General features: G+C 37.7%; 1 protein-coding gene across 1 annotated transcript in view; it reads left to right on the top strand.

Moving 5' to 3' along the window:
- The window catches only part of CHN1 (chimerin 1), a 99,498-nt gene that overhangs the window by 33,677 nt on the left and 50,480 nt on the right, over window positions 1–15,341 (top strand). Inside the window, exons 5-6 of the mRNA XM_027678510.1 lie at window positions 330–443; window positions 14,802–15,090. Of these exons, the coding sequence (XP_027534311.1) occupies window positions 330–443; window positions 14,802–15,090 (403 nt within the window). The remainder of the gene's footprint in view (window positions 1–329; window positions 444–14,801; window positions 15,091–15,341) is intronic.

Below are 15,341 nucleotides of genomic sequence, written 5' to 3' on the forward strand. Positions count from 1 at the left end.
TCAGAATGTTTGATTGCATGCCACTGGCACAAAACATGTGAAGCCAGCAGGAGAGAATGGATTTATTTCTACATATTAAATTGATAGATGCAGATTTAAAAAGCAATATAGTTGTTTCATAGATATTGTTTCCTAGAAGGCTTTCTAAACCATTTAAAGTGATTTCAAATGCAGGCAGAAAGGGAGATTAATTTAAGCTGTAGATTCCTGCAAATCAGTCATTTTAATGTTTGTTTCTTTTTTAATTACTGTGGCTGGTGCTTTTTAAAAGAGCAAAAGGTGATTTAAAAGAGAAAAGGCATGTGTTTCAAAAAATTTTTGTTCCTTAGATTCCATGGGATGATCTCAAGGGAGGAAGCTGACCAATTATTAAGTGTTGCAGAGGGAAGCTATCTCATTCGTGAAAGCCAAAGGCAACCTGGAACCTACACTTTGGCATTAAGGTTGGTAATTAATATTTCATTTTTAAATTTATAAAATATTCAGAAGACTTTACTGTGTTGTTGACCTCAGATCTTAAACTTCCTTGTAATTGTTTTAATTTTTTTTTTTAAATCATGGTACTTTTTTTACCCTAATTAGAGATTTGGTGTCTTTGAATTTCCCTAGCCCTTTCTGAAGTGCTAACATTCCTTATTGTTTGCACCATCAGGATAATAGCAGTCATGGTGGTGCTTCATTTTGCCCTTCTCCCACTATGTTACGGATGTGACCGTGTGCAGATGTCGGGAGGGCAGGTGGTCAAGAAATAAAAGGCATTGTATGAGTTGCCCTGACTGGTTTACCGTGTGGGTTACTGGCTAGCTAGCTGTTGCTGAGGAGCACTTAGTTCTCCCTCTGTGGGATGGCAATAAATCAGGAGTGGTTTTTTGTCTGAACATCTGCTAGCTAACAATGTTTGCAGATCCGCTTCCTTCATTCTGCAAAATTCTGGCACGTGGATCAGATAGAAATAAGAAACTGAAATAAGAGGTCAAATAAAAATAGTTTTAGGTTTTAAATAGTTTCATTACTTTTAAGAAAATGGAGGTTATTTTCGCTTGTGCTACATACCTAAGTACTCAAATGGGAGATGGTGATTATTAGCAATGTTTTAAATCTAAGTGGGACAGAGAAACATTGAAGGAGAAGATGCAGTTACTAAAAATTTGATATGGGTAAAATAAGAGTTTAATTAAAATAATGATATCTTGAAATAATAGATTGTGATGAATCAGTTTTCTTTTTCAGGGGAAAAAAAGGTATATTTTAATGAGATATTTGTTTCTGTAGTAATAAGATTCCGAAGAGAATCTTTGGAAACTCTGTCCAAAGAGAATTTACACTGTATTGCATTAACAGTGTAAATTTGGTTTCTTATTAAAGCAGTACTCAATTTTATCTTCTTCTCCTCTTGCAATATTCATTTATAACTAAAAAGAAAACAGTTGTTGTAACACCTGGCTTGAAGACAGAGCTCCTGCCCCTTGCTTCTGATGGTGCAGAAGGCACAGGGCCTATAGATTGTCAAAGACAAAGCTGCTGACCATCTTGTAGGATGTATTGCTACAGCTTGTTTTTTAAATGAGCCTCCAGTCTCGCAAGTCAAAAGATGGCTTTTTTTTTAGGTTTGATAATATCTCTTTCAAACTGGAAACCTTGAAAGCTACTGGAAACTTTGAAAGCAATGAAATAAATTTTCATACCCAATAGAAAAAAGAATGGATAGCTATTGGTGATCAGTTTGGGAAAAGGTTTCAAGTGGTAGTAAAGGTGTTATCATTGATTTATTTTGAGGAAATTCAGCATTCAGCAAAACACATCAGAATCTGAAACTGAAGCATCTTGCAGCCATTTCATTATGTTTAAGTGCTACCTGAATGACTTGTGTATTAAGGGCAGTGGGTCTGGGTGGCTGGTTTCCATCCCACAGCAGGTAATGCTCTGTTGTCTTGCTGTTGGCCTTCGAAGTGTATGAATGAGGGTCTTTAGTCTCATACCTTAGGAGCTCTGTGAACTGCAGTGCCATGTCTTCCACACATGGGAATTTTACCACTAGGATTTCTTCTCTCTACTAGAAAGTGTAGCAGGAGTCTGCGTTTCCACTGACTGGAGGGAGAGTTTTGCTCAGTTTCTATTTTTCCTCTCCCTGGAATTATATATGCAGAATATACCCATTAGCCAATGTGCCCACTGACTGCGTTGCTGACATTATAGCCTCTCTTAAAGACTAGGCCCTTTCTGCGGTCTGTTCATACTAATTGTGAGAAGTTTGCTGTGATTGCCATCGTGAGTTTATGTATTTTACCTGTAATTTATAGCATTTTTTGAGACCATCATTTGTGTTTGTGTCACTACACTGCCAGACGGCAAAGGTAGCCCTATCTGAAGTGTAGATAATCCCAGTAGGAATTTAAGAATGTTATTTCTGTGGCCAAAAATGGATCTTGTCAGTAGGGTGGTATGTATGAGCAAAACCTTCCAAGTTCAACAGAAGGCCTTGAGTTCAGGGTCTCTGATTTCACCCTTTCTCTTCTAGCTGTGTGAATCAATTTGATATTTTCATACTAGGTTTAAGTGCCACTCTGTCCTTCAAACAGTCATGTTAATTTTCATATAACTTCAGTATGATTTTTGCTTTTCCTTTTTTACCTCTGTTTTACCCTTTAGAAGGTGTGGGAGGAAAGAAAACTTGGTCAGCTGTTAGTTTTATATAAAGAAACAGACACAGAACAGGTGTCATGGAATTTTTTGAAGTTAACACAGAAATGCTTTAGAGGTTCTCTAGTTCTGCAACAAATAGCATAGTGACAAAACATAAAACTAAATATCCGTGTGTTCTGATTGTTCTTCAGGCATGTTTTGGAAAAAAATGAAAAAAGTTAGGAAAATTTAGATTCTTGAGGGTACCCATTGACTCTTGGCATAAACACTTTTGGTTCCCTCTGTATTTCTGTGTATCTATTCAATCTCTCTCTCACTGTGTTTGTTGCCTGGTTTGTTGGTCTGACAGTCTGTCAATTCTGATTAGGGCAAATTGGAAACTGCCTATGAAGTGTGGTCGCATCATGAAATGCCAGTTTATCGAGACGTAAAAGTCTTGTGGTACCTTTGGGTAGGAGCAGCTGATGCTGAGACTGAGACAGGTTTGTTTCCTGGCTTGTAGTTACCTGTTCTTCTGCTGGGGAGGGAGGCAATTCAGTGATACAGACAGCTCAGCACATCCAGCTCTGGCAGATGTCTTCTTCCTGTGTTTGTGTCAGCATGCCTGGGAATCCTGAAAAACCCAGTGCATCCAGTCGTGAAGAGCAGTTTAGTGAAACAGGATCATATCCCTTTCTGTGGCAAAGTATGATGTCTCTGTAATGAAATATTTCCAGTCATCTTTCCTACAAAGGAAAAGAGCAAGCTTTTTGTGCTTTGTCCCGAGGACCCAAGCCAGACAACTCCTCAAATCATCATGGAACACTTTGAATTTAATTCCACAAGCTATTGTAGCTGATGTCTAAAATCTCAAAGGTGTGTTCATACCAGACAGGACTGCACATCATGTTCAAGATGAAGTGGGCCACGATGTTTTAGTTCTTTGTTCTCAAAACCTTTCTAAATGAATTTTTGACAACTGTGAAGCATTAGGCTGTGGCGCTTTTATAGAACTAGCTTCAGTAGATTTAAAGATCTTGTTCCTGAGCTGCAATAGCTACAGACATAGCCTAGCACTGTTTAAATGACCAAATATAGGACAGCAAAAAATAATATTTTTGCAGATTTAAGCAAGGCAGTCAAATATTCTTACTGCGATGCTCTGGAATAGTTAACTGAGTTCAAAGTGAAGATTTTTAATGTTTTTCTTCAATAGGGTAGGGAAGGTGACTGTTAACTGCAAAAAAACTTTTCAGTTTTTAAAGTTGCTGTTGAGTTTCTGTAAAATCTGCTTTCCACTTATATAAGAAGCTGCATTTTGATCATCTTCTGAAGAGCTATTTTTGTCTACTTTCATCCATTATTGTGCAATTAATTTGGATCATGACTTTTTTTTAAGGCAGACTACCTTTTAAATCTAAATTTGAAACAAAAGAGGGTGAGTTTTTTTCAGAAAACAAATTTCTCAGAATTTGTAACAGAGGTAGAAGTATGTTCTTAAAGAAAAAGAAAACTATAATTTAAATGTTGTTTTAAGTGTATAAGTTTGACTAAATATTCAGACCTGTCCTTCAGACAGAATTGATGTTCAGAGCCTAAGAAGGCCTGCAAAATTATATCAGCTCAGACACCAGATAAAGAGAATGAAGCATAAACACAAATGAGAGCAACAAATCAGCACCCTACTCTATTTAATGCCTGTACTTAATCATGGATGCATTCACCAATGTTTACTAATTAATTAATCAGAGAATGCCACTAAAAATGTTTTGCAATCCTGAGGGTTAAGGAAAATTAGTAACATAAAAAATTTTCGTAGATGTATATCTGTGTCCATGCATATCTGCAAGTCTCTGTTACAATAAAAATATATAAAATGCATTGTAATGTTAATTCAATGTTCCAAACAGATTAAAAGAATAAAAATTCCTAATTGACTTCTGGAGCTATTAGGTCTGCTTTTAAATTTTAAATTTGGCAAAAGAGTAGTACATTGCTTAATGTTAGGACCTACAGCAAATGACAGTCACAGTAAGATGTAGTTTGCAATGTAGCCTTTTGTGGTGGAGATTTTGTTTAATAATTAGGATGAGGATAAAGAGGAAATGGGTAGAGATTGTACTACTGGGTAGGCGTTGAAGTGTGATGGTACTGCATGTTCTTTTGAGCAGATATCTGCTGTAGCACAGTTAATTGGTTACCATGGTTTCCCTTCCTGCAAATTCTATTGTTGTGATGCTGAGAACGAATCGAAATAAGGTTCTGCAGCATGATTTAAAAAAAAAGGTAATAATGTGAGCTGTGATTATGAGTCATGTTTTCTTTATGTTTGGGGGTTAGGGCACATTCAAGATTATGTAGCACCAGGAAAGAATTCTTGAGGTGAAATAAATGTCAAAAATTAGTAATCTTTATTTTAGTAGACCAACTACATGTATTGTGCAAGAAATTCATACATGTTTTCTCTCTCTAAATTATGAAATTGTGTTAAGAAACTAGCCACTGGCATTTTAAAAGGAGTCCTAATTGGTGGGCTATTAGAACATAATGCTGCAGATGAACCTTTTAAATTTCAGAGGACAACTGCTTTGGTAGCCGGATGGTGTTTATTTTCAGTGGGCTCTTCTGGGACAGGTGTGTAGTGCTGTTCCAGAACATGCGTTAATTGCTGTGGGATTACTTACGCATGTAGAATTCAACACCTGCAAAAGGCTTCTCGAATTCAGAGGTTAGAACTGTGCATCTGCTGAAAAGCCTTGTTGTACAGACTGGGACATGGGAGAGCAATGGGGAAAGAAGAAATGTTTGAAACTACTTTCTACATGATAATAGCTAAGTTACATTTCTTGAATTATGGATGTATCAAAATTTGGTCTAGTTTATCCTGAATCCACAGCTGATCTCTAAGTAGTCAGAAGGAGCCCAGCAAAACAGTAGCTAACTGCATCCCTTCACTTTACCATGGTAACAGTATTCTGACATCATGCTAATTGGTAGGAAAAAATTATAAAGACCATTTTAAAGACTAAACTTTGCATATCTTTCTGTGTATTTTTTTTACTTGATTTGCAAATGCAGTAATTGGCAGTAGCAAGGGCTGAATTCAGTTTCTAGAAACCTTTCTAAAATATTCACACAATATTCCTTGGTTGCTAGCTGAAAAACCCAGGGGAAAATGCACTGATAAATTTTGGAGCTTGCTTTTCTGCTCTCAGGTATAACAATTGGCCCTCTATTTAAATGATCTTCCATGTAAAAAGTTTCTTTCCCTATATAAAATTTCACACTAAATAATATACTCTGTTAGTTTGTCAATAACAAGGTTCAGCTACCAGTAAACAGCATAGGTGTCCAGCACGTCATCTGCCTTATGTAAGTGCACCTGGGCCCTACCAGGATGGCTTCACTTAAGTATTTATAATAATAATAAATAGCTACTAACTTTAATGAGTAATTAACTGGCTACCTAGGTCCTCCCACAGATTAGAATGCTTTTTTCCTTATGGTTCACGTCTTCTTACTGTGTTCCTGTTCTCCTTCCCTCCTCTTCCCATCTGTTGTTGTTGTCAGCTCTGTTTTCTTTTGGCTAGAGTGTCTAATTTATCTTTGGCGATTCAGTTTGCTCCAGTCTTTCTCCTGTTTGTGTAAGTTCAGCATTTCTCAGAGGAATATTCTCTGCTTCGGTGATGTTGTGAACTTTTTTGGTAGAACTTGTCCAAGACATGTCTGTGCTCAGTGCACATAGCTCATGTTCATTTTATGCCATGTTCTTCACCCTGACAGTAGCTCCTTCTACACCACTAAGGTCTAGTGTAATCTGTTGCACAGTGGAGGTATTGGGCTTATGGTGAGGTACTATGGTGAAGCTCAGAAGATCTGGGCTCACTTCTTGGCTTCACATATGATTTGGCTTGGGGCTATTAAGTTTTGCATGCTTCATTTCTCCATCAGAGAGGATATTTTCTCTCCCCTATTGTCTCGCATGCCTGTTCAGGACAAAAGTCTAGGATCTCTTAAAAATGGGCCAGACAGACCGAAAGTAGCCCATGTCTCAGACTACCCCCAGTCACAGTTCCTGAGCAGGAATCTGTGTTGTACTGTGCTATTTTTATGGTGTATAATGTCTGCCGGGTTTGAAGCTTCTAGGCACTGTTGGAGTTGAAATAGTAAAAAGGTAAATTGTAGTACAACCAGTTGATAATTAAATTGTATATACAAGTACATGGCATACATTGCGCTCTCCTCCCTGTCAAAAGCACGCACATCGTTTCTGTCTCCTGCAGGTTCTACTGGAATGCCCCTTTTTCTCTACTGCCTTTAGAAAATGCTAGTTAGTCCTTTTGATTGGCCTCTTCTTTTGTATGTTTTTGGAATACATATTTAGAAATTTTTGTATTTGGAGAAACACCTTGATTCCTGTGCTTCATTAATAAGCAAAAAAGTCCTTCAGCTCTAGATACTATGGATGCTTTATAAACATGTTTTCAAGACAACGCACAATAGCCTTCTATTGTTGTTTAATCTCATAATTGTTTTCATCAAAACATCTATGAATTAAAACAACTGACAGCAGTAAATGTTATCTGGCCCAGTTTTCCTCTTCCTTCTCCCTCCTTTATGCTTGGTGTAGCTCAGCTGATGTAAGTATGGTTCCTCCTGATTTGATAGGTGCTAGGAAGAGAATCAAGCTAATTTTTTTCTTTTGTATCTTGAGATGAGTAAATGAACTCTTAACAGTTTCAGTAATAAATTGACATCTGCCCTAGCTATTGCTTGCACTTGCACGAAGGAAGAAATTGTATTCTAGAAAAACAAAATATAATAGTAAAAAAGCTACCAGTCCTCACTGATGAACTGTTAGTAGCCCCAAAAATTCTAACACTGCGTGTTATATATGCAGGAACCATTTCATTTTACATTATTATGCTTGTTTATTGTTAAGGAATGAAGCTTTGAGGAAAAACCATTTTAGAGAGCAGGATGAGTATGTTGGTGAATCTCACTGTTTGCAAAAATGTAATGAATGAGTACCAGAAGATCAGAGATAGAATACATTGAGAAAATAAGCTAAGTGAGTAGCAAATGCTGTAATAGCTTTAAGTAAGTAAACCTGCACTATAAGGTTGAAATTAACAGTGGCTTAAGGCAAATCTGATTTGACAAAATCTCTGTGGAACAGAAATCTTACTGTAGTTATTTTTAATCTTAGGGATTTTTTTCTGAGACCTTAAACAACCTGCCACATACATTAAAAAAAAAAAATCAAAAAACAGGAACAACAACAAAAACAATGTTTCTCCACTCTGCTCTCCAAAAACTCTTTTTGCACTTGCAAAACTATTTTATGATAAGGACATTTCTTTGAGTTTTGACTTGATGTCTTCCACTCAGGTTTCCTTGCTGTACTGAATTAAAATATGCATATTGTTTTAGGAATATAAATTAAGAGAAAGTTGCTTTTAGTGTGAGAAGGTCTATAGAAGCAAAATGGAAATATGACAATCATGAGTAACTTCTAAACTAAAAGAGGGAAAATTTTAAGTATATATAAAAAAAGAGATTTTTTATGATGAGGTTGGTGAAACACTGGAACAGGTTGCCCAGAGAGGCGGTAGATGCCCCATCCCTGGAAACATTCATTGGACAGTGCTCTGAGCATCCTGGTCTAGGTTAAGATGTCACTGCTTATTGTAGGGGTATTGGACTAGATGACCTTTAAAGGTCCAACCCAAACCATTCTGTGTCTCTATGAACTTAAGCACTTGTAAGAAAAGCTGTTTTAAGTGAAATAATAAATATGAACATGTTTCAGTATTATACTGTGGCAGTTCTCTCTCCATAGTACACAGTTGCAGTGGAATTTCCGTTGCATTTCCAATGTTGTTCTACTTCTAAATATACCAGAAAAACAGTATCATATATGACCTAAAATGAAAACTTTATACATAGAGTAAAATTTGCATGCACATTTTGAAGTTCACTGAGCAGACACTGGCGAGGGCTGATACCTTAATTTAGAAGAACTGAAACACAGTTCTATTTTAAAGTAATATGAAAGCTCTTAGTAGCATGAAGTCACACTGTAAAATTAACTCTTGAATAACATTTCTTAAAAAATTTTGGTAAAGAACTGTAAGTATTTACTTAATATGAAACTGTGAAAGTTTACTAACATTCCTGCTAGTAACGTTTCCTGAAGGTATTTATTCCAGACAAATTGGCGTAGGTTTCCAAATACTTTCAATTAAAGAGAAGATATCAGGCTTCTAATACGTTCCCACGTGTATATAGAATTCAAATGTGTTTCAACCTCTAACCACAGTGAGTCTTTCTGCAGGAAGTACAGAGCTTTCATCAGGTAGAAAAGGCAACAAAACATTGCCCAAAACATTGGTATGGATTCTGACACAATCATCAAATCAATCCCAGCAATTTATATCAGGTTTAAATGGAATAGGGCATGTAAGCACAGTACTAAGGAGAGATAATGCATCTGTTTGAAGCAAACAGATTATTTTCAAATGCTTATCACTGATCAAGAACAGTAACAGTTATCTTAAGTATTAAGTGATCTGACTGCATATTAATAACATACATACTCCTTGATCAGCTGACATTTGTTCAGAGTTTGACATGGTGAAAATCAGCTGTTAATAGTAAAATAAGACATTGAGACAAAAGAATACATTTCTTATTTTGTTAGATTTTTTTGTGAAACACTCCATTACAGGTACCAAGGGCTGATAACACTTTGTCTTCATTGTTTTCAGCATCTATCTCCTACTTCCAATGCCCTAGAGCAGTTGGTTTGTCCCTGACAGTGCTTATGATCCACAGGGAAGTGCCATCGCTCTGGTCCTCACTGCCTGGTGTTTGCAGCACACTATTTGCACAGTATTGTTTTCCCACTTGGACAAGGAAGTCTGGGCAGAGATGCAGGTAAAAGTCTCTCAATTGAGAGAGACTGCTGGGAAGCCATTGTCAATGGTACAGCACAAGCTCTAAATTTTTTTATTTGATCCCAGTTAGACAGAGGGAGCTGAGGATTCTGTCTGCATTGGCATGGAATAGACACATTGCAGTTCCAGCTCTGGGATTTGTTTGCTGTTCTGAAGGATGCCATACATTTTCCATGCTGAACTAAAGTATCATGCGTTGAGCCAGTGCATGGGTCTTACCGGCTTTAGGGATAACTTTATTCATGTTCATAAGCAACAGCCAGCCAACCAGTGCCACCCTTCCAAATGGCACTGGAAAACTATCCATTGTGGCTGTATTCTGCCACCCTTCCCAGCCATATCAGACGGCGAGGATTTTTTGTCCCCACTTGTATAAAATGCACTTTTACTTTCAATCCTTAATGCATTTGATTTCATTTATACATATTGTGTATAATGATTGTAAAATACTGCTACGGTTTTGAAAACTATGTTATTTATCAGGCAGTGTATTAGGGAAGGGTTCGGATCATACTGAAATTTGAAACGATGACACCATTGAAAGCTCAACAAAACTGATATTTATTACCAAGAGGTGACCAACAAAACGAATAAACCCAAAAGAGAGGAAGGAGGAGAGAGATAAGCCTTCAGTACAACCTCCCCACTCACCCAGCTGTTGCATATAAAGCTATCTTACTGTCCCAGAATGCCTATAGTTACCCATAGCAGGAGCTGCATTCCCGGAGAGAATAGGCTCACAAATTGGCAGGCGTCCCCACCAAAAGGCAGCATTGTCCTTGGTGTGAAGCTTGCTACCCTCCAAAAAAGAGCTATCTGCTTTTATACAATTACTGATTACGTCTGCCTAGGCAGGTGTGGTCAGCACTGCCCCACCAGAGGTTCTCAGTCCCACCCCCTTGGTTATGCAAGTGCCTCCCTTCAGCGCGTGAGTACTTTGGAATTTCCCTTCCACATGTGCACTATGCTTCGGGTGTCTTTTCTAATTGAGTCTAAAGGTGTTACTTCATCAACTCCTCTTCGGTTTCTCCTTCAAATGTCCTTGACAGACAATGAGCCAATCACATAACACTAATTAAAACAGTTTATACAAGAAGCTCTCTCTCCAAGGACGAAGTACCCGTTTATCAGTGTTTGTTTTCTCATAACTTGGCGGGGAAAGAACAAAACTTTTACCGGTGGCTGGGCCAAACACAGACCAAAAGTGTCAGCATAATTAACCCCTGATACAGGCAGGTACTCTGGAAAGTTGGCAAGTTCCACAATTCCTCATTCTTGGCCATCCTCAGAAATGTTGTTGCCAATAAATAATTAAATAAAATTAAAAAAGGAGCTGCTCTCAGGAGTTGGAGACCTTCAGTGATAACTGTGTAGAGGTGTTAGCTGCATGCAAGGCGTATGTTTGTTTGACAAGGAAATGGGCCAAAAGAGGATCTGTGGAATAATTTGTTTTCATTCCCAAGAACACAGCACGATTAGGAGACATTCCTGATTGCAATATTGCTTATATTCCTGTGGCTTTTTATGGAGTGTCAAGTCTCTAGTCATAAGTGTTGGTTGAGAGTTTTCAGACTGAATTCTGGCACCTGATTTTAAGTAAGACTTCTGCCTTCTGGCCACAAAGCACATTAAGACACTCTTTCTCCAAGCAAAGATTAAGTCCAAGTGACCTTTAGGCTCAGACTTACCATTTCCCAGTTCAGTGTATGAAGTTGTTTGCAACTGAGGAGGACACGAGTAGTCCTGAGGGGCATTAACTTTGTGGTGTGGTTGCAGCTACATATTCTAAATAATACCTTTGTCTAGAAAGTCTTCTCATCATAAAATAGCCCGTGAAAGTGGTGAATAGCTACTGTACAATTCTGTATGTGGACTGTAAAATCCATCTTCTCAGATGGTAATAAAGTAATGTACGGGCTCTCAGTCCTTCGCTTCTTCCTTTTGTTTCTTCAGTGAATGCTGCATCAAGGGTAGGTACCTTTTTCTCTTCTCTCATGGTATGATACCTAATTCAACTCCTCAGTCCTTTATTACTGGCCACATTTGCTCTACCGTTTAATACATTTTCCCACGTTGTTATCCACTCTGCCCCACTGGCAACCAAAGGAACTAGACAAAGTGATTGCTTTTCAGACAACTTGGAATAAAAAAAGTCTTTTATCTGTAGTCCTGCTGCTTGCAAACAAATGCGCAGTGGACACAATGAGACTGTTTGACATGTCAGAGGCCTTTTTCTTTTTCTTGGAAAAACATCTAATGCTCCCCTGTTTAAACCAAAAGAGAACATACTTTATCTGTGTCCTGCTTTCTACTTCTTAAACAAAAGCCAGCTGGTACTAGTGCTTGCCTCTAGGAAGAGACCATCAGGAAGTTGAAATATCAAATCTTGGTTCTACTTAGTTGCCACGGTGATGTATAATTAACAAGACTTCAGGAATGTTATAGAAAGTAAACATAAGAAAATAGTCTTGGTAATGGAAAAATTTAAACCATAATTTTAAGTAAGACTGAAGGGACTGAAGATTAAATTTTAATTAATAATTTTCAGTTGAACATGTATATTTGTTTTTATATTGTAATTTAATCAAAACAGTGTCATTGTGTGGTCAGGAAAAAATTTAAATTAATTTGAAAGAAAACAGGATTCTGAGACACACTATTGATGATACAGTTTTTGTAGGAGATTGGTGTTTCATTGATTGGTGGGGATTTTGGGGGGTTTATCTCCTTGCTATTAATAGGATTCTATTTGAAAAACAGTATGTTTCTCCACAATGTATCTAATAAGAAAATAATAGAGTAAAAAGTTTGGTTTGGAACAAATGGGAAATTAGATAAAGGCAAACATTCATCTCTTGGAAATCCTATTCCTTATAGTATCTCTCAAAGACACACTTTATGTGCAGCAGTCTTAACAGATGTAGAGCATAGTGGCTGCTCAGTAAAACATACCTGGAGTAGGAGTGCTTGCCTTCTGACCCTGATGGAAAGAGGACTAACCCTCTAAGAACTTATGTTTGTTCTCTGTATTTGGTCGTCTTGTTCTTCAGAACTGGTTTTAGACTTCAAGGGGTGTTGCTAAAGTCAAGGCACCATGCACACTTAGTAATAGGCCCTGAGATGTTTTTCTGTGCCTTATCTTCTCTTGATGAGATTAGTGTAATACTTTTTCTTCTAGAAAGCTGAGAGCAGAAAATGACCTTCAGGTTGTTTAAAACTCTGCTCTAAGTACTGTCAGAGCAGATGTTACTGATTAGAGCAGCAGTTCACCTGCATCTCTTAATAAAAGTAATTCTAATGTATATTGTCATTTAAGGCCCATTATTCTTCACCTTCAAACTTATTTGGTTCTCCCGATGAAGTTTAACATCAAGGTGCTTGTATGTGCTCAATGTGCATTATTCCCACTGACTTGAGCAGATGACTGTGAAGGTTGCTCATTTTGGCACTGCAAAGTGCTGAGCACTCTTGGCTCATGTTGACTTCTCTGACAGTCAAGGGTATACAAGGAGGACATCTCATGGTCAAAGCTTGTTTGCCACACACTGTGTTGAGTATAAAGATGCCCTGAAGAGTGAGCCTGAACACATCTATCCCTTCTGCTGTAACTTATGACATTATCTTTCTGCTTTCTAAATTACTTTTATTCACTCAGAACTGCTTCTTGTGATGAAATTAGGATCAAGTAAAAATTTATTTCTTTCTGTCATTTTGTAATTTCTTGCATTTCAGTTTGATTCACTGAACTTCTAGTTTGTGTGGCACAAAAATGTGCATGGAAGTAACTATTAATTTGCAGTAAAATGCCCACGTAGTTCCTACACATCATATTCTCTTTTCTTACTGAGGAGGATGCAGATTCCTGAGGGCCCCCTCACATTTGAGTTTTATGTAGAAATAACAGCTTCTGAAATTGCTATCACTGTCAGACTATTGATAGGGGGGATGGGAAGGTTTGGCATTTTGACTTAGAACACAGAAAAAAATGCAGATCATAGAACCGTGTATTTTTGTCCATATTTTCAAGAAGAGTGCAATATTTTACCTGAGGCAAGGTCTAAAATTAATTATACTTTTTACTGTTTGGCAAGGCCCCACTGAGAAGAGGAGCCACTTCAGCAAAGTACCCATGTTTACTGTGTTTCTTAACGTCTCCTATGAAGCATTTGATTGTAAAGTGAAAGCAATCCATCCTGTCAAATTTAGTTTTTAATACTTATTTGGCAGATCTGACCTTGTAAGGGGGCCCAGTACCCTTGCTGCTGACTGACCAAGGAACAACACTGGAGTGAGCTGTGAAAGCAGCTTCTTGCCTCCATCTTCTCCTCAGGAAGTGTGTTGGTTGTTGCCAGGTGCAAACACTAGTGTGTTTCCACATGTTTAGACTGCTTAGAGGCAGAAAATTGCTGCAGATTCTATGTACAGTTTGTGAAAATACGCTACCGTTCAGGTAAAATTGGCATTCTTATGGTTGCTAAGAGCCTGTATGTAAATCCTATTCCACCCTGATGCAGAATGGCCAGTGTTGGGTAGCTTTCATGTTATATATCCTGTATATTACAGAGATTTGCTTGAAGCTTGAGACTTAACAAGCATAACACAGAAGGACTTTTGTACAAAGCTTGAAGAGTTAGTCCTGGGCCTTTGGCCAGGAATAAAGAATGCTTGCCCTTGTGCCATTTTGTCCTGTGCTGCTCCAGTTCTGGCAGCAGTTCTGCTTCAGTGTAATTGTTGGCACTAAAGCTCAGCTGAACCCTGAATGGCCTCTTCCTGCAAGCAAGCAGGGGCGCAGAGGTCTGAGACAGCATCAAAACTCCATATTGATCAACTGTAATAGAGGACTCTATTATGAGAACTCTTCATATCAGAGCCAAGCGAATTGACTATGGTGATGTAGTAGTAATGTACTAAAAAAAACCATAAAGAGTGTGAAGTAATTTTTCACTTTTTCCATGGGATAATGGAGAGGCTAAAAGAAAAAAAGAACAAACAGCTCCTTCTGGAACAGTCACTGTTTTGGCTATCTATCTGCAGTTGTTGTTGATTTCTCCTTCCTATCTGTGCTAAGTAGAGGTTCTCCACTCGGCTGGACCAGACACAGAGCATAGTCACAGCTTTAAGTGATAAAGTGTTTTTAATTGTTTGCAAAGGCTTGCTTACTCTTATTTGTTCTGCTTACTGTTCTTTAAAAAAAAACACTTTCCCATTTCATTGAGGCAGATTTGGAAGTCAAACCAGAAACTTCAGACTCTACTACGATGGAAAGCACTTTGTTGGGGAGAAACGTTTTGAGTCCATCCATGACCTGGTGACAGATGGATTGATTACTCTTTATATTGAAACGAAGGCAGCTGAATACATTTCCAAGATGACAATAAATCCAATTTATGAACACATAGGATATACAACTTTAAACAGAGAGCCAGCACACAAAAAGCATATGCCAACCCTGAGAGATGAACATGATGGCAAAGAGTCTACAGGAGAGGATGAGGTAGCAGAAAAGAGGGTAAGCAATTGTTAACCCACACTTTTTTTTCTGTTAGACTTCTTACTTTTAACCTTCTCACTCTACTATAAAGTACTAAAAGTATCTGCAGATATTTAGTCTACATATTAATTTCCAGTGTTACATTAATAATAATATTTAAACTGGTTATAGAATTTTATAGTGGTAATTTTTGCATATTGCAAATCTTCATGATTTGGCGGTTAGTTATTTGTCCTTGTGAGATTCCTTTCTTCAGGTATGTTTACAGT

This window comes from Neopelma chrysocephalum, unplaced genomic scaffold (genome assembly GCF_003984885.1).
Source record: "Neopelma chrysocephalum unplaced genomic scaffold, ASM398488v2 Primary Assembly neopelma1_44, whole genome shotgun sequence".
NCBI lineage: Eukaryota > Metazoa > Chordata > Aves > Passeriformes > Pipridae > Neopelma > Neopelma chrysocephalum.